This window comes from Urocampus carinirostris, chromosome 1 (genome assembly GCF_059441175.1).
Source record: "Urocampus carinirostris isolate Australia breed hairy pipefish chromosome 1, RoL_Ucar_1.0, whole genome shotgun sequence".
NCBI classification, from domain to species: Eukaryota; Metazoa; Chordata; class Actinopteri; order Syngnathiformes; family Syngnathidae; genus Urocampus; species Urocampus carinirostris.
The window spans coordinates 70,996,284-71,023,600 of record NC_142349.1 but is presented as its reverse complement, the minus strand read 5'-3'; the positions used below and the strand labels follow the sequence as shown (position 1 = coordinate 71,023,600).

The 27,317-nt window shown below is 42.2% G+C and overlaps 1 protein-coding gene across 1 annotated transcript; it reads left to right on the top strand.

The window, feature by feature from the left end:
- The first annotated feature begins 1,361 nt into the window (after window positions 1-1,361).
- Window positions 1,362-25,852, top strand: exoc3 (exocyst complex component 3). Its single transcript, XM_088350108.1, has 16 exons — window positions 1,362-1,516; window positions 3,216-3,445; window positions 5,523-5,742; window positions 6,933-7,105; window positions 8,520-8,732; window positions 8,878-9,056; window positions 9,792-9,908; window positions 14,087-14,204; window positions 14,311-14,436; window positions 17,726-17,826; window positions 17,908-18,018; window positions 18,143-18,284; window positions 18,384-18,506; window positions 22,384-22,545; window positions 22,633-22,754; window positions 25,609-25,852. Exons 2-16 carry the CDS (start codon window positions 3,305-3,307, stop codon window positions 25,811-25,813), a joined length of 2,253 nt encoding a protein of 750 aa, XP_088206234.1. The 5' UTR covers window positions 1,362-1,516; window positions 3,216-3,304; the 3' UTR covers window positions 25,814-25,852.
- Window positions 25,853-27,317: the final 1,465 nt, after the last annotated feature.

The window sequence follows — 27,317 nt, the reverse complement described above, 5'->3', positions numbered from 1 at the left end:
GGCGACCGGTCTGCCCCGCCCCCTGGGCACCAGCTGAAGCAGATCAGCTAGTTGCGTGGCTGCTACTTATGGTTGGGTTGTGGGTATTGCGGGTGTTGGCTCGTTACACCTTTTCCGTTCTGTTATGCCCTGTCCTGTTTAGTTTGAGTCGGAGGAAACCTGTACCTGACCATTCTGAGTGTAAGAATGTTTTTGTTCTGTTTTGTTTTGAGTTTTTGGACGACTTTTATTTTGGTAAATAAAAGTTTTGATCGTCACGCAATTGAGTTCTCCCTTCCTGCCTCCGTTCTGGTCCGGTCTCCCCCCCGTGACATAAAGGGGCACTTTGGTGCGCAAAATATTGTGATTTTGTTTTCTGCTTTCATTTACATTTTGTTACACAACGGCTGTAAAATATATGTTTTTACAAAACTAGGGAAAAATATTTTTTTGCCACCCGTGAGCAATGTTCCCTCTAATTTTCCACGGGTCTGAGCGTTCACACAAAGTCGGTGAGCAACACTTGAAACAACAGTGGGCAACGGCAATCCCAAGTGTGGCAACTAAATCATTATCAAACATGTCCAAAACTTGACATCAAGTTGCATTTTGCTGAGTTTCCGGCAATGCAAATTTTTTTTCACTTTTGAATGAATTGATTCATGTATGATTGCAAAGGTTTTATGGCCTACAAACATCATTTGTTTTTACAACAATTCTTTCACAAGATTTTCTTTTTTTTTTTTCTGGTATCTTTTGACGCATAATACTAACATTTTTGGGGGATTATTTAGTCGGTTGCAAGATACAGAACTGTACTTAATCACATTTTTTTGTGGAAGTACAATGTCGGCAACAAGATTGACTTAGTATCATTGGAAATTATTTGAATGCAACACAAACTTTTTCAACTTTAGGGATTAAAGAAGCAAAAACGACCTGAAGAGCCTTTTGGGAGCCGAAAGAGGCGGATCCATTTTAGTGAGCCGAGCCGAAGAAGCCGGTTCTCGAAAAACTCTACTGACTTTACTTTTCAACTTCGTTCGACATTGACCTCAAAATACCGCAATTAAAAAACTGTGTCAGGGGAACCCGTGTATTTTTACCTTCATGCACTGTAACTTTGACTTAATTGGCTTCTTAATTAGCAATTTCGAGCCCTGATTTTTGTGCGCTGGCTAGATTTTCTTGTGCGCTAAGAACGTGCAGGCAGTACGCCATTGCGCATGCGTGCAGTTTAGAGGGAACGTTGCTCGTGAGGGGTTAAGATAATATTTAAAGAAATGTGAAGAAAATGAACATATTTGGTAGATTATCAACGCCTGCGGGTGGCAGTAATGCAAATCTACTGATGGCCAATCCCGTTTATCCATAAAAGAAGAATAAAGGAGAACCGGAAAAGCCAAATGGTGGGTGTGGCCAAACCAGGAAGTAAAGGGAAACAACAACATCACCTCGCACTGACACAGTTCTAATTTTATTGTTTTTTTTTAATGCCCCGCTTGTTATCTCGGCATTTTATTACGAAAACTACAAGGTAAGAGTTTCTGTCTTTGTTTTGATTCTTAGATGCTCTCGTGGCATATGTGTTGTATTTTACGTTGGCAAGTAGCTTAGCATGCTCTTTGAAAAATCTAAACGTTCGTAAGCGCTTTAGAGACGCGTCGCGCAAATAAACGAATAAGTATTCTTTTTTTGTGTTTGCGGTTGTGACAGTAAAATAATGCAAATGCATTGTGTTGATACCTTTTATATGTTCATCTTCAAAATGAATACGTAGTCGGTTTAAAGTAATTGATCTAATAACTCCGTCTTTCAGTAGTTCGCTGTCATTGCTAACAGTCAAGTCATGTTTATTAGTGACGCCCTTAATCACAAAGAGTCTCAAAGGGCTGCGCAAACCACAGATTATTGCAAACCGCAGACTATTTCGACACCATCCCCTGATCTAAAACCTACATGAGGGCAAATAATACACCAATATTGTCAACATAAGATATAGGTTATTCATATGCTATAGAATAGAAGTGTGTTAATGTTAGATGTAGACATTTCCAGTGAGGTTGCTGATCGAATGTCAGGGGGAAGAGTATTCCACAGCACCGGGGCCCGAATGCTCTCGAACCTGCAGATCTCTTCTTGGCTCTTGGGATCACTAGTAGACCAGCATTTTCAGAGCGAAGGCACCGGACCGGAACATATGGCGAAATTAAATCTGAAAGATATGAGGGAGCAAGTCCATGCATGATTTTGTATACATAATAAGCTAACGGGGAGACAATGCAGGTTTGCTAAAATCGGGGTAATGTGATCAGACTTTCTTGTCTTAGTTAAAAGTCTCGCTGCAGCATTTTGTACCAGCTGAAGGCTCTTGATTTTGGACTTCGGGAGACCGGAGAGTACTGCATTACAGTTATCGAGACGGGAAGTAACAAACACATGAATTATAATCTCTGCATCCAACTGAGATAGAATAAGTAATATTCTTAACGTGTGTTTGAAAGGACTGATCGGGGTCAAACATTTTTGACCGGGTCTCTCTGGGTAATATTACACTTGTCAATGTTCAGAGCCGTTTTTGAGAACAAGTCACGGCATTTAGATGGACCAATAACTAGCATTTCGGTCTTTTCAGAGTTAGGGCGCAAGAAGTTGAGTGACATCCATTTTTTTATCTCAGTGAGGAAGGCCTCCCAATTTCCACAGTTTCCTCCATCGTAAGATATAGTTGAGTGTCATCTGCATAGCAATGGAAACTGATAATATACTTGCGAATTATATCACCTAATGTAAATGTGTGTAAATGGTGAAAAGAGGGGGGCCAAGTACTGAACCCTGCAGAATACCACAGGTAACACTAAAGGGCTCAGATGTCATTTCACCATATTTAACACAGTGCGTCCTATCTGAGAGGTAGGATCTGAACCATAAGAGGACGGTTCCTTAGAGACCAATCCATTTTTCCAACCGTTCTAGTAAGATATTATGGTCCACAGTGTCAGAGGCAGCTAGCTGTAAGCAACTTTATGCGCATGCCGAATTTTGATCTGCATTCATTCATAATGTGCTTCGGTTTTAAAATTGGCTCTTTTGCCCGTGCACAAAATTAGGTGCTTTTATTTGAATACAATCATAATTTCACTTAACTGAATTCATTATTAGCAAGAATCCCTTATTTAGGAGCCGTATGTTTCACCTCTTTTGTAAAGCATGTAAAACTTTTGTATATCTTCCAGGGTGTAGGTGGGATGCGGTGACTGTGTTCAATTTATTCACGTGATCGCGTCAAGCCCATGGATACGTGATTGGACCACTTCACATCAAGATGGAGGAGACAAGTGCTGTGTTTGATACTGCTGTGCAGCGTGTGGCTGGAATGCTGCAAAGATCCGACCAGTTGGACAAAGTGGAGCAGTATAGAAGGAGGGAGGCCCGGAAAAAAGCATCTGTTGAAGCAAGGCTTAAGGTATTTTCTTCTTTTCAATCATGTTGCAACAAACATCACAAGCAAATCACCTGGAAAGAAAAAAAGGGACATGTTTAAGCCAAAGACTTATGAGGGACCAGTCCCCCAAATAACGTAAATGGTCTGCATTTATATAGCGCTTTTCAAGTCGATGAAGACCTCGCAAAGCGCTTTACACACTTACCCATTCACACACACACTCACACACCAATAGGAAGTCAGCCTTGCAAGGCGCTTATTGGGGGCATTAGGGATTCAGTGTTTTGCCCAAGGACACTTCGACATATTACACGGAGGAGCCGGGATTCGAACCTGCAACCTCTTGATCCCAAGACAAGCGCTCTACCTGAGCTTTGTTTGATGCTTCTTCTATCAGAGAAGTGTTCTTTTTAATGAAACTATGGAAGAAAACAAGGTGTGATTGCATTGTGTACAGTGATATTGTAAATAAACCCAAATTAATTGTTTGGTTGCCTTGATCCCTTAACCAGGGTTGGGTAGGGTTAATTTAACTTGATTACTTTCAATTACTCTTGGATTACTCCAATACAAAATATGCTAATAAAAGACAAAAGAAACTAAGTATGAAAAAATTACTAAATGTTGTGCAGGCTTGGGGAGTAACGGAATACATGAATGGCAAAAATGATGTTAGCAAGCTGTTTGGATTTATTTTCATTTTGTTTCTGTCGCATTTTATGTTCGTTTTGCCGGAGATGAAAGAGATCAAAGCCAGGAGAGAAAGCTTACCACGTGTTTTGAGTCATCATTTTATTCATATTTAGTTTATTTTGTCTTTTATTAGCATATTTGGTATTGGAGTAATCCAAAAGTAATTGAAAGTAATCAAGTTAAAGTAACCCTACCCAACCTAGCCCTAACCACTTGGGATCCATCCCTCTCCAACCCAAATTTCAAATTTTCAATCATTTCCATTTTCAAAACGGTAAAATGTATGATCAAAGCAAAACTCTTTTTTCCTATTTAGACTTCCTTTCTTGTAGCTGGGGAAGATTCTTTAAAAAAAATAAAGATCATTTGAGTTTTAAGCAATAAGTTCCTGTTAAAAGTTACTGCAAATATTTACTATCACTAGGTACCATTTTCATAAGTATAATTTTTGGAGTCCAGGTAGATCTGGGTACGTTCATATTATTGTCCTTTCAGGTGAAGTGCAAGTTCACCTTCAGGGACAAACAGAGTTGGTGGATACAACCGGATCTTACATGACACATGGTCCAGTGTTTTTCCCGAATTGCTCAGTCCACATATTGAATGGATTTGGGAGTACAGTCCATAAACATGCCCGATTAAAGTCGCCGTCGACGATAAAAGCTCCGTTGGGGTGTGCAAGCTGCTGTTTATTGATAGCAGCGGGCAGGAGATTTAGCGCTATGCTAACGTTAGCATCCGGTGAAACGGTTAGCGGTGGAAAGTAAACAGCAAACACAAAGACCACAGTTAACTCTCCCGGTACATAGAAGGGTCTGCACGATACTGCTAGAAACTCCATACCAAGTGAGCAGTGTGTGTCAATGGTTCAGCTGTTATTGTAGCGCGTAGTCTCCAACCCCTGTTTTTACCGGAGTCTTCGTCTCGTTCGAGCCGGTGATGTAATGCGGCGTCGGGAAAGCCAAGACTCCGTGATGACAAAAATACTCCAATTCCGGACGTTGTTGGTGGCGATCCGCAGCTCAAATTCACTCATTGTGGACGATGGATCTGGCGTTGGTTGAACATGCTTGGGAGCGCTGGTCTGTGTGGTCGCCTTCTTACCTCAGACTCGACTGGCAGCCTTTTCCTTTTGCTCCGTCGTTGTCGGCAGGCAGATCATCCAGGGAGATCCGGTGGTCTCTGTATATCCCTCGGGATGTAAAGGGTACTGCAAAGTAGGACCAACTACTGAATAGTATGACATGAAAAATGTCATGAATTTAACTTGCCTTAAGCTGTAGAAACCCTAAAATACAGGTATCACCATGAAGTCATTATTAGTGTTTTGCTCGTACACAAATTTCAAAATGGTAATCCACTACTGTATTTTGAAATTAATGTCATTTATAATCACGATTTTCAGGCTGCCATCCAATCTCAGCTCGACGGTGTCCGCACTGGACTAACTCAGCTGCACAGTGCCTTCCTCGACGTGAAGGACATCCAGAACTCTTTAGCTGACGTGAGCAAAGATTGGAGGCAGAGCATCAACACCATCGAGAACTTGAAAGATGTCAAAGATGCTGTAGTCCAACATAGTCAGCTGGCCTCTGCTGTGGAAAACCTTAAGAACATTTTCTCAGGTCGGTATTACTTAAGTGTTCAGTCCAGTTCGTAAGCAGTGTTCCCTCTAAGCTCGCACATTCTCAGCGCACAAGAAAATCTAGCCAGCGCACAAAAATGAGGGCTCAAAATTACGAATTAAGAAGCGACTTAAGTCAAAGTTACAGTGCATGAAGGTAAAAATACACAGGTTCCCCCGACGTGTGTCCTAAATGCGGTATTTTGAAGTCGAGTCAAAGTAGAACGAAGTTGAGTAAAGTGAGTAGAGTTTGTCGAGAACCGGCTTCTTCGGCTCGGCTCACTAAAAGGAACCGGCTCTTTCGGGTCCTAAACGGCTCTTCGCGTTGTTTTTGCTTCTTTAATGCCAACATGACCAAATATTATGTAAAACTATGCACAAAATGACTTAGAGGAAGGGGGGAATAGAAGAAAAAAGAAAAAAATACCAAAATGAAAACGTAGTGAAAAGCTGAGAAAAAAAGACACAAAAGGAAGAGAAAAAAAGAAGAAAAATTTAGAAAAAAGACAGAAAAAAAGAAAAGAAAGAAACGTAAGAAAAAAAAGAGAACAAAAAGAAAAAAGTAACAGCTCGGAAAAAATAAACACAATGAGACTTTTTTTAAAAGAATTTTAAAAAGGTAGAAAAAAAACACGGAAAAAAAGAAGAAAAAGTTTGTGTTGCATTCAAATAATTTCCAATTATATCAAGTGAATCTTGTTGCCAACATTGTACTTCCACTAAAAAATGTGATTAAGTACAATTCTGTATCTTACAACCGACTAAATAAGCCCCCAAAAATGTTAATATTATGCGACAAAATATATCAGGAAATAAAAAAATGAAAATTTTGTGAAAGAATTGTAAAAACAAATGACGTTTGTAGGCCGTACAACCTTTGCAATAGTACATGAGTCAATTCATTCAAAAGAGAAAAATAATTTTGCATTTACGGAAACTCAGCAAAATGTAACTTGATGTCAAGTTTTGGACATGTGTGATAATTATTTATTTTGCCACACTTGGGATTATGGTTGCTCACTGTTGTTTCAAGCCTTGCTCACCGACTTTGTGTGAACGCTCAGACCCGTAAGGAAAATTACAGGGAACATTGTTCGTAAATTATCTGTGTTCTCTGTCCTTCATTAGCCGATACCTGTTGCCTGCTGCATATTACATTTAATACTGTTTGAGAACAATCTCCTGTATCAGTTCCAGAAATAGTGGAAGAGACCCAGCAGCTAATAGAGCAAGCAGAGCTGCTTAAGGCCCACAGGAAGCTGATGGATCTAGAAAGCTCCCGAGACGACCTCATGTACGAGCAGTACCGGATGGACAGCAAAAACGCCAGCGACATGCATCTCATTTCAAACTATTTCGAAGATGTAAGTTCTAACACAAGCAGATGACTCATGTGCCAAACATCCATCCATTATCTGCACCGCTTATCCTCAGTAAGGTCGCGGGGGCGCTGGAGCTCATCCCAGCTATCTCCGGGTTGTGGGCAGGGGACACCCTGAACCGGTTGCCAGCCGGTCGCAGGGCACACAGGGACAGACAAATCACTCGTTCATTCACATCTTGGGACAATTTGGACCGGCCAGTTAATTGAGGTTGAGTTTGCATGTTCTCCCCGTGGTTGCGTGGGTTTCCTCCGGGCACTCCGGTTTCCTCCATATTCCAAAAACATGCATGTCAGGTTAATGTGCAAAACATTTATTTGTAATTCAACACTGATTTTCATTTGATCTTTTCCAACCATACATACAGACTTCAGGGTTGGGTAGGGTTACTTTACCTGGATTACTTTCAATTACTTTTGGATTACTCCAATACCAAATATGCTAATAAAAGACAAAAGAAACTAAATATGAATAAAATTACTAAATTTTGCGCAAGGAGTTGAGTGACATCCATTCTTTTATCTCAGTGAGGCAGGCCTCAAAAGTTCCTCAGTTTAGTGTGTAGACTGGGTGGGTTTCCTCCGGGCACTCCATAGGAAGATATTGTTGAGTGTCATCTGCGTATCAAAAATATCACCTAATGGAAGCATGTCAATGTTGAAAAGAAGGGGGCCAAGTACTGAACCCTGCAGATCACCACAGGTAACACTAAAGGGCTCAGATGTCATTTCACCATATTTAACATAATGCGTCCTATTACGGTTCCTGAGTGACCAATCCATTTTTCCAATGCAAATCCACACACATTTAATTATATTACAGAAAGTTGAGGGACTGATCATCTAAATTCCGTCCATTAATTCAATGCACTTCATTCTCCAGGCTGTAGATTGAATTGATATCAACGCACTGATTAGATTAAATCTTTAGGATTGACTGCACGTTTGTTAATTCATAGTAAAGTATTTATAGTTGAATACTCCAAGATGAGAGCAGCACGGTGTCGCAGTGGTTAGCACGTGTGCGGCACAGTTCTGAGGTCATAAGATCGAAACTCCTGTGTGGAGTTTTCATGTTCTCCCGTTGCTTGAGTGGGTTTCCTCCGGGCACTCCGGTTTCCTCCCACATACCAAAAACATGCATTTCAGGTGAATTGGCTGGTTCAAATTGTCCCTAGGTGTGAATGAGCGAGTGAGTTGTCCTTCTCTGTGTCCCCTGCGATTGGCTGGCAACCAGTTCAGGGTGTCCCCTGCCCACTGCCCAAAGATAGCTGGGATGGGCTCCAGCACCCCCGCGACCCTACTGAGGACAAGCGGTGCAGATAATGGATGGATGAATATTCCAAGATGAGCAGTTCTGTATTTTCTTCCTGCTCAAATCACTCGATTCCTTTCAGGTCCAGCGGTTATCAGACGAACTTGCCAAACAGTCATGGATGGTTCTGCAGAGGGCCATGGTTACCGTTCGTCGCGACCCCACCATGCTAGTGTCGGTCGTCCGTATCATCGAGCGCGAGGAGAAAATCGACCGGCGCATGGTGGACCGCAAAAAACAGACCGGCTTCATCCCGCCTGGGCGACCCAAAAAATGGAAGGACAAAATGTTTGAGGTGAAAAGAAATTGTTACGTCTCCTCTGTTATCAGACAGTCCGACTGAAATAACACCACAGAGTTTGCTTATACCCCCACTTGAAGGGGCATGATATAATCGCCATATGCAAAGCAATGATTTCTCAAAATACTTTTCGAAACAGGTACTGGAGGGCACAGTCAGCACCCGCATCGAGGGAACTCAGTCGGTGACGAGAGAAGCCGACAAAATGTGGCTTGTTCGTCTTCTGGAGATAACTAGGAAATATGTCCTGGATGACCTCATTATTGTGAAGAACCTCATGGTTCAGTGCTTCCCGCCGCATTACAACACCTTCAACAGGTACCACATTCAATTATCACTTCGTCTATCTACCAACCTACCCACCCACCTACCTACCTACCTAACTACCTACCTACCTCCACACCTACCTACACACCTATCTACCTACCTACACACCTACCTACCCACCTACACACCTACCTACCTACCTACCTACACACCTACCTACACCCAAACAGGTTAGGCACCTCGGCACCTAAGTTGGTCATGCTTTCGGCCCTCCAGATGAAAAGGGACACAAGAAAGCGGCCATGTCACTCGGGTCAGGGTGACACAACACACTCTTCTGTTCAACAGCATGGCCCGACAGCTTTCACTGGTTTACCCCTGCCGTATCATAGGGGTGCCTTGCCCATCCCTTAGAATGCGTCCAAACATCCCACTATCCTTTTATAACCTTATCTTCTCTGTTCCTTTATCTTCTTGGCTTTTTTACCTCACTGTGAATGTGTGAAACTGGAGTGTCATGCCCAATTTCGTTGTCACAATATGTTAACCCATTTTGTAACAATGACAATAAAGGTATATTTTATGCTATTCTACAACAGCTCTCCACTCATTCCTATTTACCAACTAGAGCTCTAGCTTCCATTAGATTTAGACGTCTCTCCTGCTGTGCACTCATAACACCATCCATCCACGTCAATCACTCCATCTACCTTCTGAAAATTGGCATTCTAAAAAGAAACTTGTCTAATGTAAAAGACAAAAAAGTGTTTTGACGTTTTCTTTCAGGTTTTTCTGCCTTTACCACAATGCTGTTTCCACCCGAGTCAAAGAACTGGCATCTGAGGACTTGGAGGCTAATGAGATTGTGTCCATGTTAACCTGGGTCTTAAACACCTACAAGAGGTACTCCCAATGCAAACTTCTCACTTGGTCATATATTTTGGATTTAGACTGTAACTGAAGGCAGCGTTTACCTGTTATGTGGTTATATTTTTGGCAAGGGGGCACAAAATCAAATGGATGCTGTGCTTTCGGAGAGAGGTCCAAAGACGGGCTTAAACGATGGCAAATTAGGATCAAAGCTAAGGTATAACAGAAGTTGGATTTGCAGCACTTCAGAAGGGGACACTTTTTTGATTAGAATTCGAGAATCTTCAAATCTTTTGTTGTGGGTGCCCATCGATCTACAACTTGTTCAAGACAACGCTATTAAATATTTTTCCTTATTTATTTTCAACCTTTATCATCGACAGAACTTCATCTGGCATGAATGGATGGATACTGTAGATAATAGTCGTCAAAACATGTAAACGTGGAATTAAGACCTCAGCTGCCTGATCTCTGAGCAGTTGGTCGGACATTTTACCCAGCCTTGTCCAAAAACTCCACATAAAGAGGCCAGAACAATACACTGATAAGAATGAAAACAACAGATACGCGTCCAGTTGATAAACAGTAATTTCCAATTTCCAACTTGATTATAATTGATGAAATGAAATGATCTGCATCTATATAGCGCTTTTCAAGTCAAGACTTCCCAAAGCGCTTTACAGTGTGCTTCACATTTCCCAATAGCGGCCATGATCTGTGCAGCCATGTAAGGCGCTAACCTGCTTATTGGGGGCATTAGGGGTTCAGTGTCTTACCCAAGGACACTTCGACATGTAACACGGAGGAGCCGGGAATCGAACCTGCGATCTCTTGATCCCAAGACGAGCTCTCTACCTCCGGATGGACTTTATTTTTTATGTATGGATGTAAAATGAGATTCAAGTATCTCAATTCAGTGCAATAAATACACAAGTATGAATGATTTCCATATATTGATACATTTTACATTAGAAAATAAATCAAAAGTTTGCCGACGACACTGCGATCGTGGGATGTATCAGAAACGGGCAGGAGGAGGAGTACAGGAAATGGATTCAGGACTTTGTCCGATGGAGCGACGCAAACCACCTGCACCTAAACACCACCAAGACCAGAGAGATGGTGGTGGACTTCAGGAGAACCAGAACTCACCCGGTTCCTGTAACCATCAAGGGAGAATGTGTAGAATTTGTCCAGACCTACAAATACCTGGGTGTGCAGCTGGACAACAAACTGGACTGGACTGCCAACACAGAAGCTCTATGTAGGAAAGGGCAAAGCCGACTTTACTTCCTCAGAAGGCTGGCCTCCTTCAACATCTGCAAAAAGCTCCTGAAAATATTCTATGAGACAGTAGTGGCAAGCGCCCTCTTCTATGCGGCAGCGTGTTGGGGAGGCAGCGTCAAGAAGAAGGATGCCTCTCGTCTCAATAAACTGGCTAGGAAAGCGAGCTCTGTTGTGGGCAAAAAGCTGGACAGCCTAACAACAGTAGCTGAGAGACGGGCACTGAAAAAGCTGCGGTCAATCATGGACAATCCATCGCATCCACTACACAGCATTATCTCCAGACAGAAGAGCAGTTTCAGCGACAGACTGCTGTCACTGTCTTGTACTACGGACAGACTGAAGAGATCTTTTCTTCCTCATGCCATGAGGCTCTTTAACTCCACCCGGCAGAGTAAAGGCCCACATTAAACCACACCACCTACATTGGATATTACCGAATCTTACTGCAATATGTATTCTGTGTAGCACTATTTAGTTATTCTATATAACACGCTACAGTGGGCATTTGTACGTCACACTGGGTATTTGTATATTGTATTCTTTTGGCTTTATTATTGTACTGTTCTCAGCTCAGGGATGCTGCTGGAAATGTGAATTTCCCTTCGGGGATGAATAAAGTATCTATCTATCTATCTATCTAAAGATAAAATCCTGTGGAATGCTCTTCCCCCTGAGATTCGATCTGCAACCTGGAACTGTTTAAATCTAGGCTTAAAACACACTTCTATTCTATAGCTTATGAATGACCTATATTTCATGTTGACAATATCTGTGTATTGTTTGTTATTGCAACATCCATTGCAGCCTGGTCATCCTGGAAGGGGCATGACCTCATGTGCGGTCCCTTCTCAAGGTTTCTTCATTTTCCTCATGTTGAGGTTTTTTGAGTTTTTCCTTGCCCTCATATTGGTTTTAGATCAGGGGATGGTGTCATAATAGTCTGACGTCTGCAATAATCTGTGGTCTGTGCAGCTCTTTGTGATTAAGGGCGTCACAACTAAACTTGACTTGACTCACGCCAAAAATGTGAAGTTAACTATTCTTGTACATTTTGGGGGAACATTTAATTAATTTGATAGTTTTTGTATTTATTATAGCTTACTGTAAGTTCTCTGCTTGTGCAATCGGAATTTTCAGTCCAATCTTACGCAACACACTTTGTTCCAGCTGCAGTTGTTAAAAGAATGGTGCCACAAGTTATGTCATGCCTGTGAGCAGGGTTGGGTAAGGTTACTTTAACTGGATTACTTTCAATTCCTTTTGGATTACTCCAATACCAAATATGCTGATAAAAGACAAAAGAAACTAAGTATGAATAAAATGATGACTCACAACATGTGGTAAGCTTTCTCTCCTGGCTTTGATCTCCGGCAAAACGAACATAAAATGCGACAGAAACAAAATGAAAATAAATCCAAACAGCTTGCCAACATCATTTTTGCCATTCCATGTATTCCGTTACTCCCCAAGCCTGCACAAAATTTTGTAATTTTATTCATATTTAGTTTCTTTTGTCTTTTATTAGCATATTTGGTATCGGAGTAATCCAAAAGTAATTGAAAGTAATCAAGTTAAAGTAACCCTACCCAACCCTGCCTGTGAGACAACTAAAACATTTGGAGTTAAAACAAGCAAACAGGTGAAAAGCTACAACCCGACAATTTAAAATGGGTCAAACAGATCATCAATCAGCCCATCAGGACTAAAATAACAAGTTAGAAAGGCGTTGCTGAACCTGATCAAGCATCTGCAAAGGCATGTTTGAATAACTTCTTTGGAAAGGAGTCCAGCAAAGAGTTAAGTAGGCTGTATTGGGTTTATGGGGGCGGTAGTGGCTCAGGAGGTAGAGCGCTCGTCTTGGGATCAAGAGATCGCAGTTCGAATCCCGGCTCCTTCGTGTTACATGTCAAAGTGTCCTTGGGTAAGACACTGAACCCCTAATGCCCCCAATAAGCAGGTTAGCGCCTTACGTGGCTGCACGGCCGCTATTGGGAAACGTGAAGCACACTGTAAAGGCTTTGGGAAGTCATTGACTTGAAAAGCGCTATATAAATGCAGATAATTTCATTTCATCCTACCAGCTCAGTAGCCTAGATGGTAAGGCGCCCGCTTTGAGACTGGGAGGTCGGTGGTTCGCGCCCCGGCCGAGTCATTCCTAAGACTTAAAAAGTGGTCGGCGGCGCCCTCTGTTGGCTGCGGCTGCATCGGCTCGCTACAACGGGTCAGGTGCAATCGACATTTCGTTCTGTGTACATTGTTACACAGAATGACAATACAAGGAAATTATTATTATTATTATTATTGTTATTTATTAACAGATTAACAGGATGGCCTCGGGGTGCTGTGTTGTAGTTTAGCAACAGCAGAGTGGATGATGTCACACGATAGGCCAAAAGTTCGACGTCCCTGCAGCAGATGGAACTGTTTGTGCCCAGGGTTACACCACCTCGTGTTCACTTAGATAGCGAGTCCGCCTCCCTTCCGCTTCCCGCAGGCATTTGTGTCTCCGTCTGTCCTAATATCGACGCCCACACCGCTTTCGGGTGGCTGCGCTTTGCTAGTGCATTTCCTCTTGTCTCGTGGTTAGCAGCAGCTGGCATTAGTTTGTATTGTCCTGTGAAGCGCCATCGACAGGTGCTTGCTACACATGAACAGAGCATTATGAGATCAGTGCGAGGGTTAAGACACTGAACCCCTAATGCTCCCAATAAGCAGGTTAGCGCCTTACGTGAAGCACACTGTAAAGGGTTTGGGAAGTCTTGACTTGAAAATGTGCTGTATAAATGCATATCATTTCATTTACAAAGGTGTAGCTCAACATAAGACACAATTCTTGACTCAAGCTTCACAAGGAATTGCGCAACTCTTACTAGTGCGGCCTGAGTCAGTCAGTCAGTCCTTGCACTTCTGTTTTTGTTTCCCAGCGCGGAGATGATGGGCCATCCTGAGCTCATCACAGAATGTGACATCCATCAGCTCCAGCCACTGTTACCCCAGGACATTGTGGATGACCTACTCAGCAAATACGTTCAGACTTTCACGGTAAGAAAAATGACGGCATGTGGAATGATTCACAGATGGCTTCCGAGACTTAACATTTATGTTAAACCGATTGCATTATACTGAGTGTTACGGTGTGTGTGTGCAGTCCAATATTACAGGTTGGCTTAGGAAAGCCCTCGAAACGGACAAGAAAGACTGGCAAAAAGAAACAGAGCCTGAAGCTGATCAGGACGGGTACTACCAAACTACACTGCCTGCTATTGTCTTCCAGGTACCTCGCACATTTTGACACACAACCAGTTCTCATGAATATTAGCTTACTAAGAAAAGAACAATTGTATTTTCAGGGTTATAGGTTGCACCAGCCCAAAAAATGAATAATATATATGTCGCACCTGGAGTATAAGTCGCATATTTGGGGGAAATGTCTCATCTCATCTCTCATTAGCCCGTACCGCTTATCCTCATTAGGTCGCGGGGGGGCTGGAGCCCATCCCAGCCATCTCCGGGCAGTGGGCAGGGGACACCCTGAACTGGTTGCCAGCCAGTCGCAGGGCACACAGGGACAGACAACTCATTTGCTCATTCACACCTAGGGACAATTTGGACCGGCCAATTCACCTGAAATGCATGTTTTTGGAACGTGGGAGGAAACCGGAGTGCCCGGAGGAAACCCACGCAAGCACGGGGAGAACATACAAACTCCGCACAGGAAGTCTGGAGCTGGATTTGAACCCACAACAGATTCCCATGACATGAACTGTGCCGCACAAGCGCTAACCACTGTGCCGCCGTGCTGCCCTGGGGGAAATGTATTTGATAAAATCCAACACCAAAAACCTACATGTCATCTCGAAAGGCAATTTCAAATAAAAATAAATAAATGGACCCCCGTGTTAAATCCCCCCCACCCCTTCCTACCATATGTCGCTCGTATAAATGTTTACTTGATTCTAAAAATAGTTGGCGTAAGTTATGTGTGGATGTTAGTAAGAGTAAGATGAAGTGTTCACATGATGGAGTGGGAATGGTGTTAGAAATAAGGTTGCATGGACAGGTGCTGGAAGAAGTTGAAAGCTTTAGGTACCGTATTTTCCGCACTATAAGGCTCACCTAAAAGTCTTAATTTTTTTCAAAAGCTGACCATGCGCCTTATAATACAGTGCGCCTTATATATGGCTCAATATCAAAATTCGCAAGGTCTCGCAACTTACGCAACAGCCGCCGACTCGATTTTCCCCCGAACGTGGAGTAGTCCGCGGTGTATGCTGGGATTTATTTACCGGCGTTTCATTGGCTAACCAATGTGTCAATCATCATTTGAATCGATCGCTATTGGCTAAAGTTATTCGGAGCCTCGGATTGGCTAGAGGGCCAAAACAAACCCTGCAATTGGCCACAAAAGATGTGTCAATCATCCGTTAAATCGATCGCTATTGGCTGAAGTTATTCGGAGCCTTGGATACGCTAGAGGGCCAAAACAAACCCTGCAATTGGCCGAAAAAGATGACTGAATAGCAAGCTTGCTAAACAACGCCATAAAGAAACATGTTTCATTAGTCCAGGGGTGGCCAACCCGGTCCTCAAGAGCCGCATGTTTTTGGAGTTTCTCTGTTCAAATACAGGTGATCCCAATCACCTGGGTCATTATTAAGCTCCCGCACAGCTTGCAAACAATCTTAAAATTTGCATCACCTGAGAAACCTCCAAAACATGCAGGACATGCGGCTCTTGAGGACCGGGTTGGCCACCCCTGATTAGTCTGTATCTGTAGATATTTTACTCTCCTGGATTTACTACACTCACAGTTGTAAGAAGACCATGATTGCGTATCATTATTGAACGTGAGAACTTAGGTGAGTTATGCGGCTTTATATTTTCCCGGTATCTTGTTTTAGAACGATCTTGATGTTGCTGTGAGGAGTTGAGTGAATTAAACTCAATTCCAAGTGTTTATTGTCATATGCACAGTAAAGTTGCAAGCGAAAAAGAAAATAGAAACTAAGGAATGGTTGCCATTTCTTGAATTCCAAGACTTTAACCTTCCGAACGATATTTGAAATGACGCATTTAAGTGACATCGTACGGACACCACATCCGCACGTGTCTACGACACGTATTTGCTTCTCTGCAAGCTTTGGGAATGTTAAGGGGGTAATCAGTTTGACTGAACTATCTGACTGTTTTGTCCACGTTCCCATTGTAGCGCCTTATAATCCGGTGCGCCTTATCTATGGAAGATATAGGACCAAAAACTATTTTTTGGGGGTGCGCCCTATAACCCGGTGCGCCCTATAGTGCGGAAAATACGGTACTTGGGTTGTGATGTGGCGGCAGTTTGTGGAATGGAGCGCGAGGTATTGCACCGAGTGAAACAAGGAAGCAAGGTTTTGGGTGCTCTAAGGAGAGATGAGCAACAAAAGTATGAGTATGGATGTTAAGAGGGGACTGTATGAGAGTGTGATTGTGCCGACTGTGTTGTATGGTGCAGAGACTTGGAGCCTGAACGCAGATTTCAGAAGGAAATTCAATGTTTTTGATATGAAGTGTTTGAGGAGTATGTCATGAGTGACAAGATTGGATAGATTGAGAAATGAATTTGTGAGAGACAGAACTGGAGTAGTAGTAGAACTGAGCAAGCTTGTGGATGAGAGTACTCGGTTGGTTTGGACACATGAAGAGGATGGATGAGAAACGAATGTTGAAGAGGATCTACAGAGCAGAAGTAAATGAAAGGAGACCAAGAGGAAGGCCGCGATTGACGTGGATGGATGGTGTTATGAGTGCACGGCAGGAAAGAGGTCCAAATGTAGTAGAAGCTAGAGCTTTTGTTGGTGATGGGAATGAGTGGAGAGGTGTTGTAAAAGGATAGTGGGATGTTTAGACGTGTTCTAGGGGATGGGCAGGGCACCTGTATGATGCGGCAGGGGTAAACCAGCGAAAGCTGTCAGGCCCTGCTGTTGAACAGAAGAGTGTGTCGTGTCACCCTGACCCGAGTGACATGGCCGCTTTCTTGTGTCCCGTTTCATCTGGAGGGACGAAAGCATGACCAACTGGGGTGCCGAGGTGCTTAACTTGTTTGGGTGTTTGGGCATTTGGGTTGGCCATGGTCCCAAAAATTTTGTGTGCGTTTTTTTGCAACTTTTTCCCTTTTTTTTTTCTTTTTTTTTGTATGTGTTTGTCTTACTGTAGGTCACACCTCTCGAGGGATATGACCTGGGTAGATAGATATTAATGTTGGACATTATAAGCTTCATTCTTTCAAATCTGAATTATAAAATCAAAAGTATGTGGATTATGCAAAAAGATTCACCACACACCCTGCCTTAGGTACATCATGTCAGTAATCCAGCTCCTGCCAAACATGGTGAAGCATATCTTGGGTAACAGTCTCTAACAGATTACTATTTTGTTTTTCAAATTATCTGCTCATGAGTTGGTACAGGGGCATCCATATATTTATTAGAATCATTCATAATTAATATTCAAGGGATTTTTCTTTTTAGCATTCCGTATGTCTGATCAATCCTCTTTTCTTTGCCTCTACGTTTCTTTGCCAGATGTTTGAACAGAACCTGCAAGTAGCTGCTCAGATCGACGGAGACTTTAAAGAGCAGGTTCTCAAACTCTGCTTGAAGCAGATGAACTCCTTTCTCATCCGGTAACATTACGGGCGTTACCGCGGCGAACTGTTATCTCTCAAACTCGGAAGCGGTTGTCTGATGGATACAAACGTGTGCAGGTACAGAGAAGAGGCCGTGGCCTACAAAGAGGAACATATTAGAGATCGACAGCAGCCTCAATTTTACGTGCAATACATGATCGCCATCATTAATAATTGCCAGACGTTCAAGTAGGTGCTGTTTTTAAATTTAGGATTCCGTTCTCCATTAGTATTCCATTATAAAGTTTCTGCCTGGTCATGCAAGATCCTTATTCAAATTGTCCTGTCTGGGTAAAATTGTGCTGTTGTTTAGAGAATCCATCAATAGTCTAAAGAGGAAGTATTCCGCGTCCTTGGAGCTCACCGATAGCGATGCTGCCATAGAGAGGACACTCAACGAGGTGGCCAAGGAGGGATGTCAGTTCCTCTTGGATGAAGTCTTCTTGGACCTTGAGGTAGGGAGACCACAAGTTCCCTTTGATGGGATTCATCCCTGGACAGATTTGAAAAGAATCTGAATAGCCCAAATATGACAAGTCAATCGTCGTTTTCAGGATCATCTCAACGAGCTCCTAACCAGAAAGTGGCTGGCGGGCTCTCATGCTGTGGACACCATCTGTGTGACAGTGGAGGACTACTTTAATGACTTTAACAAGATCAAGAAACCCTTCAATCAGGTCACTTTTCTGCACAGTGGAACCTCGGTTCTCAGCCATAATCCGTTCCAGAACCCTGTTCGAAAACCGATTTGTTCGATCACGGAAATCATTTTTCCCATTAAAAATAATGTAAATCGTTTTAATCCGTTCCAACACCCTGAATGTTTACCATGAATGTTTAACGTAAACATAAAGCTAACCCAGGCTAATCGTACGTTCGCGTTAGCGTAATCTTCCATACGAAAGATTACGCTAACGTGAACGTGTAAAAATAAAAAAATCAGGTCGTTTACAAGTCATTTAGCACCCGGGTCTCCACAACAAGTGGTGAGCGGTTCATTGGAAAGGGGGCTCCGTTCCAACACCCTCAATGTTGGGCTCCGTTCCAACACCCTGAATGTTTAACGTAAACTTAAAGCTAACCCAGGCTAATCGTACGTTCGCGTTATCGTAATCTTATGAATAGGATTTCTTATCTTTGTGGTGGTCAGCATATTTTGCTATTATTCCTTTCTTAAATGCAATAGTTGTACGCATTACTTTTCTTTTTTCACCTGTAGCAACTTTGCCGCTTGCACCGACTTTCTTCGGAGGCATAATAAGGGGCTAAAACACCCGTACGCCGCTCAGCATCGCACCCTAGCGTACGCACCCACGCATTACCGGCGTTCGAACTCCGATTTTTCGACCGAACAGCGAAGCAAGAATTTCTCGAAATTTTTGGTCAGACTCCGATTTGTTCGAACTGAGAGGCATTCGAAAACCGAGGTTCCACTGTATTTTATTTTTACAGTTTTTTTAACTACCGGTCCAGTTAAATTCTTGCCAGCTTACTTAAAGGGACATTCTGTATTATTTACTGCCTCCTAGTGTAAAAAAAACTGAATTCATTAAAGAAAAAAAACAATATTGATTTGAATAATGACATAGATGAACTAACCTGGGCAGCATGGCGGCGCAATGGATAGCGCGTGTGCGGCACAGTTCTGACGTCATGAGATCGAACCTCCTGTGTGGAGTTTGCATGTTCTCGCCGTGGGTTTCCTCCCACATTCCAAAAACATGCATGTCAGTTTAATTGGCCGGTCCAAATTGTCCCTGGGTGTGAATGAGCGAGCAAATTGTCCATCCCTGTGTGCCCTGCAACTGGCTGGCAACCATTTCAGGGTGTCCCCTGGCCACTGCCCGACGATGGCTGAGATCGGCTCCAGCACCCCCGCGACCCTACTGAGGATAAGCGGTGCAGATGATGGATGGATGGATAAACTAACATTCAGACATGCGTTTTTTTAAATAATTGGATGTCAAAAAATTAGTATTCATCTTACATAACATCAGGCTCAACTAGAGGGGGAGGTGACATAATTGTCCACCGTCTTGCTACTATGTGTACCTGCAAAAACCTTGTCGAAAGGCTGGCCAAAGAAAAAAAAATAGTGCGGTTTGGTCACTTTGGGTCTCTGTAATTCGTAGCACTCCTTTTTGGTTGCACTAAAGCAGGGGTCTCCAACGTGGTGCCCCCTGAGGACAGCTGAGGTGCCCGCGGACTAGTTCCGAAAATGGCTAACCAGTGATGGGTCATTGTGATTTTCCAGTTAAAAAAGATTTTTTTGTGGTTGAATGAGTCTATTTAACCCTAGTTTGATTAATTAACCTGGTTATACCCAGGGTTGGGTAGGGTTACTTTAACTTGATTACTGTCAATTACTTTTGGAGTACTCCAATTCCAAATATGCTATTAAAAGACAAAATAAACTAAATATGAATAAAATGATGACTCACAACACGTGGTAAGCTTTCTCTCCTGGCTTTGATCTCCGGCAAAACGAACATAAAATGCGACCAGGGTTGGGTAGGGTTACTTTAACTGGATTACTTTCAATTACTTTTGGATGACTCCAATACCAAATATGCTAATAAAAGACAAAAGAAACGAAATATGAATAAAATGATGACTCACAACACGTGGTAAGCTTTCTCTCCTGGCTTTGATCTCTTTGATCTCCGGCAAAACGAACATAAAATGCGACAGAAACAAAATGAAAATAAATCCAAACAGCTTGCCGTTCCATGTATTCCGTTACTCCCCAAGCCTGCACAAAATTTAGTCATTTTATTCAGATTTAGTTTCTATACCATATTAAAACATAGCAATAACGTAATTAGTTATTTTAGAAACTTTTATGAAACTGGGTGCCCTTGGTGCTAATTAGTAACAATGTTCGGAGACCCCTGCACTACAGTATACAGGTCAAACATTACATTGTTCTTTAAATCGGGAAATAGACCATTGAAACCTGAAGTCGTAAGTAAATAGTTTAGTAGATACCCGAAAAAAAGAGAAAATACACCAATGGGTTTTGAACTTGCAAGTAAAACAAGAGAAAGCCCAAATCTCAGATAAGAAGATACAGGTCATTTGGTGCACGCTCTGCTGCGACAGCACTGGTTTAACACCCTTGGTAGTCAGTGAAAAGGGATTTCCCCAAGGGGACTGAATCAATTTAATTGAATTAATTATTAAAAATTATTCAAAGTGTTTTTGTATACTAGCTTCTTTTTCATCACGTTAATAGTAATGGTTAACTCAAATGTCAAATGTCCCCTGATCTCAGGAGGTAGAGCGCTCATCTTGGATTTAAGAGATTGCAGGTTCGATTCCCGGATCCTCCGTGTTATATGTCGAAGTGTCCCTGGGCTAGACACTGAATCCCTAATACCCCCGATAGCATGCTATCGGTTAGTTAATGTGTTAAAGAGAAAAGTGTGAAGCACATTGTAAAGCGCTTCGGGAGGTCTTCGTTGACTTGAAAAGCAATGCAAACCATTTACCGTAAATTCCGGACTATAGAGCGCACCTGGTTATAAGCCGCACCCACCACATTTTAAGAGGAAAACCGATTTTGTACATACACAAGCCGCACCTGTATATAAGCCGCATGCGCCCACATTTAAACATGTAACACTAACACAAAATTAACCCAAACCCGACTTCAAGTCCCGCGATTGAAACTATATGTCCTTCACTAAAGTCCACAGTCCAAAAATCACAGCCGGCAAAATGAACGGAAAATAATACCTGTACTTAAGGTTTGATGCAGACCTGCAGAGTCTGGGTCCCGTTCAAAGTAATCCAAGGAAAAAAAGTGTAGACTTCCAAAGGTAAGGGCGTGAAAAATATATCAGATGAACACATTTACTGACGCAACTCCTTTTTCTCTAACCAACTTTTTACCCCTTCTTCTTTCCTTGTCTGTCCCTCACCTTTAGCGGTCCCCACTTAAACTCGGCACCCCGCGTTTGTTCCGCCCCTCATTTTTCGTTCACACGTGCAAAACATATCAGAATAAGTGTCATTACAAATACATTACAAAAACATACAGTTGCAAATACATATTATAAATGGGTTACACATATTTACAAAGAAAGACTGTACACCGAGAGAGTTTCCAAAGCTTTAATAATAATAATATAGCTTTTACAGGGCAGTTAATGGTAGCAACACTCGAGTGCCGCTGGCGTTCGTTAGAAAAATGACATAAATTGGCCACATCACTGAATAAGCCGCAGGGTTGAAAGTTCGGGAAAAAAGTAGCGGCTTATAGTCTGAAATTCACGGTAACCTGTTCTAAAAGCCCTTCCGTGACCCCTTTGTTTGTATTAAATCTAGTAAATTAGAGGGTGTGGAAAACTAAGTAAAGCAACATGATTGGCCGATAGGGACAATGATGTAAACGGTGCATAATAGTCAAAACAACGAACAACAGTGAGGTATAATAGTCAGAACAACGATAGTCAGTCTGCATTGGCAATAATGGAGTTACTAGGTTGTGTTTTTCTGTGGATTATACTCATGATCTTCACACACCCATGTGGAAAAACGTCTTGTGTGCAGGAAATGACCAGTGAAGCCCTCCGCAGAGTTGTGGTGGACTACATAAAGGCCGTGATGCAAAAGAGGATTACCTTTAAGAACGCCGATGAGAGGAGGGAAGGAGCCGAGAGAATGATCAAAGAGGCCGAACAGTTTAAGTTCCTATTCAGGAAACTGGCCGCCGTGAGTTCTGGACCGCCACTTCGCTTCGCTTTTGAAATCTGCTTCAATGTGTAGGAAGGGTTATGGATGAAGAGTTCTGTGTTGTAGGGAGAAGACACCGATCGTCTATGCGGCGCCATCATGGCCATCGCTGAAGTCTTCAAACTGACCGACCCGACACTTCTCTTCTTGGAAGTCACAACCCTGGTTTCCACATACCCTGATATCAGGTGACAATGGTCTCCACTGGCCTATAGTACCCTATTTTCTGCACTATAAGGCCACCGGGGTGCATCTTTTACGTCGGGCATACAACTTACACAACGTCTCTGCCCGGGTGGCCGACAACTTTTTCAAGAAAGACAAAAAAAAGTCCAATATTGGACTGCACACATTCATTTTTATTCTTTTATTTTTTTTCAAATCAAACGTTCGCTTTATTCCGATTTCTAAATCTTCGTTCGGTTTGGAGATTTCGGAATTTCGGTTCGTTTGGCAATTTGCATACTCTGCAGCCATTCAGAAGCCTGCATCGAATAACTCCGTGCTTTCCCGAGCGTTATAAGGTCGTGCATTTGCATATCATTATCCAAAGTAGACGCACAGAGAGCACAAGAAAAATGGAGAAGTGGTTGGGAATCAATCCAAAACATCAGCCCCAGAAGATTCAAAAGAAGCTGACTAAATGTATGACGCTACAAAACGTAAACCTGGTTAGGAATCAAGCCAAAACCATAATTTAATTTAATTTATTTAATTTTTTTAATTTAATTTAATTTATTTATTATTCAGCCAGTATCAACATGATATCTACCGGAAATCATTTTGTCACGCGAAGATATCGACGTGACTCGTCGCCTTCGATCGGCGCCGGGTTTTTAGACCCAACTGCTGTGTTGGGAGTCATTAGGTGACCTAACCCCCCAATTCCAACCTTTAATGCCGAGCGCCAAGCAGGGAGGCAATGGGTACCAATGTTGTAAGTCTTAGGTATGACTCGGGCGAGGCTTGAACCAGCGACCTCCCAGTCTCGGAGCGGGCGCCCTACCATCTAGGGATTATACTCATGATCTTTCTTCTGATAGCACCAGAAGAAATATTCAAAAGAAGCTAACAAAATTGATGACGCTACAAAACGTAAACCTACATTAAAAGCATCGTGGAAAGAGTTCACGTGGCTTGTGGCAGACGACGCAACGCAAACATTGCATTAAAATACAGGTGCATGCTGATGGCAGATGGAAAACAACGATGTCATGTCCATGCAATAAACGTTAAGTAGATTTATAATAAACTTAATTTTAAAGTTTTGTTCTGTTATATATTCTGATTATCAATCCATAATACCGTATTTTCCGCACTATAAGGCGCACCGGGTTATAGGACGCACCCCGTAAAATTAGTTTTTGGTCCTATTTTTGACATACATAAGGCGCACCGGATTATAAGGCGCTACAATGGGAACATGGACAAAACAGTCAGATAGTTCAGTCCAACTTATTACCCCCTTAACATTCCCAAAGCTTGCAAAGACGCAAATACGTGTCGAGAACACGTGCGGAGGGTGTCCGTACGATGTCACTCAAATGCATCGTTCCATCATTCAGAAGGTTAAAGTCTTGGGATTCAAGAAATGCCAACCATTCCTTAGTTTCTATTTTCTTTTTCACTCGCAACTTTACTGTATATATGACAATAAACACTTGGAATTGAGTTTAATTTAAAAATAGGCACTCCTTTCCATCCATTATCTGCACCGCTTATCACAGAAACATCGAGTTCAGTCTGAAACAAGATACAGATAGATAGATAGATAGATAGATAGATAGATACTTTGTTCATCCCCGAAGGGAAATTCACATTTCCAGCAGCATCCCTGAGCTGAGAACAAACAATCGAGAACAATCGAAAATAACACGGGAGCTGCTGGAGTGGCTGCCATTCGTGACGGCGCCGGAAGAAAAGATTCAATTTGAATCATGTACAAACAAACAAACAAACAAAATATTCATGTTTCAATAAGTGGAGTGTTAATAAAATGGGGGGGAAATAATTTCTGATACTGATATAACCAGGTAAAACTAATTTTAAGTTACCTGTCCAAATGAATGTTGTGCCATCTCACCTTTCCCACTCTCTCTCCTGCAGTCGACTTGCTACTGCTCGCTCCTGAAACTAATACTTACCTCTTTGTGTATTGTGCAGTCCCTTCTCAAGTTTCTTCATCTTAAAGGGCAATGGGTAATGTTGTCTTCCAGGAAGGGATAATATATATAGCCAGAGTAGCTCACCGAAGTCGTTGTGTTCATAATAATGTGCAGCCGTGGTCCTCTTATATCCGTGAGTTTAGTAAATCCAGGAGAATAAAATATTTACAAATACAAAATAGTAAAAAAATGCTTTCTGTATGGCGTCAGCCACGTGCTATACGCATGCATCTTTTTCGGCCAATTGCAGGTTTTGTTTGGCCCCTTTAGCCTATGAGAGCCTGTAAATGATCAAAAGGATCCGCCCTTTGACTTCCGAATAACTTTAGCCAATAGTGATCGATTCAACTGATGATTGACACGTCTTTTTTGGCCAATTGCAGGCTTTGTTTTGCCGTTCAAGCCAATTCCAGCCTGTAAATGATAAAAAGGATCCTCCCCTTGACCTCCGAATAACTTTAGCCTATAGTGATCCATTCAAATGATGATTGACACATTGGTTAGCCAATGAAACGCCGGTAAATAAATCCCAGCATACACCGCGGACTACTTGGCGTTTGGGGGAAAATCTAGTCGGCGACTGCAAGTTAGTTGCAAGACTTTGCGAATTAATTTTGTTCCATATACAAGGCGCACTGTATTATAAGGCGCATGGTCAGCTTTTGAAAAAAATAAAGGCTTTTAGGTGCGCCTTATAGTGCGGAAAATACGGTACTTTCCGATAATAGCTTTTTTTGCGATTAGTTGTCTTTTTGTGTTTCAAGTTGTGAAAAATGGGGCAGGCAACTTTATGCCTGGTGTCCGCTAACTTTTTTCTTTTTTTCTAATGGCACCTTCCACGATTCTTCAAAGCTGAATAATGCTTTTGTGTCTCTAGAGAGGATCACATCCAAGCGCTGTTAGCAGTACGAGGCGACGCCAGCCGGGAAATGCGCCAGATGATCATCGGAACGCTCAGCGAGAACAAAGTGTCGTACGCGGGCGTCACGCAACCCATCTTCAAAGATATCGCCGTGCCCACCATCACCATGAGCACCATGACGACCATGACTTCCATGGCAACTGCAAAGCTGCTTAAATAAAGAAATATCCTTTAAAGAAAAACAGGACTTCCACCTCAAGATATGGAGTCCTTTGTTTATTGCACCTTTTTTTTGTGTGTTTAATCTCTATGCTGATTTCCGGGACGGTAGTAAAGGCGGAACAGGAAAATGAACTAAAACATTTGAAATCTTTTAGAATCAGGAGCATTAAAACACATTTTTCACTGAATGTGAGGAGGCCACTTTTTGTGTAACTAATACAAATTCTTAATCCGCTTTAAGATGAGTCGTTTTTTGTTCTCCTAGAGGCAGTTTTGTTTTGCATATGAAAACGTGTTTCAAAATAATTGGCTTCAAAAAGGCTGAATAAATTATTTTTTAAAAAAAGGGTCTTGGGTGTTTTTTTCCCCATATTTTAGTGTTGAGTGAATTGATTTTTTATGTACCGTATTTTCACGACTATAAGGCGCACCTAAAATGCTTCCTTTTTTTTCAAAAGCTGACCATGCGCCTTATATACCAGCTCAGTAGCCTAGATGGTAAGGCGCCCGCTTTGAGACTGGGAGGTCGGTGGTTCGCGCCCCGGCCGAGTCATTCCTAAGACTTAAAAAGTGGTCGGCGGCGCCCTCTGTTGGCTGCGGCTGCATCGGCTCGCTACAACGGGTCAGGTGCAATCGACATTTCGTTCTGTGTACATTGTTACACAGAATGACAATACAAGGAAATTATTATTATTATTATTATAATACAGCTCGCCTTATATAAGGTTAAATATTGAGTCGCAAGGTCTCGCAACTAAGGCAAGTCCGCGGTGTATGCTGGGATATATATCCCGGCATTCCATTTCCTAACCAATGTGTCAATCATCATTTGAATCGGTCACTTTTGGCTAAAGTTTTAGCATTTATAGGCTCGCATAGGCTAAAGCGGGGCAAAACAAAGTAGGCAATTGGCAGAAAAAGATGTGAATCACAAGTTAGGTTACGCTACGGCCTGGAGAAAATATTTTTTACTAGTTTGTATTTGTAATCAGGAATTAATAGGGATAAACAGACAGCAACAAGGAACGTCCATCGATGCAGATGCTTCTCGGTTGATTTTTTTTCTTTTATTTGTCGGCATTATTGCGTGTTTTGGAGTGTGTACATATTTTACACAGTTGAATTTACTACACTCAGATTTAAGAGGACAATGGTTGCGTATTATTATTGAATGTGATGGCTGCAAGACGATTTTGGTGAGCTACCCCGGCTTTATGTTTTCTCAGTTTCTTGTTTCAGACTGATCTTAATGTTTCTGTGATGAGTCCATTTTTAAATTTAATTCAATTCAAAATGTTTATTATCATATGCACAGTAAAGAACCATGTTTCCATGCACAATGAAATTATTGGTTTGCTGTCCACACCGTTGCCAGCGAAAAAGAAAATAGGAACTAAGAAATGGTTGGCACTTCTTGAATCCCAAGAGTTAATGATAATGATACGTGGAATGACACATTCGAGTGATTGGTGACATCGTACTGACACGGTGTCGGTACGTGT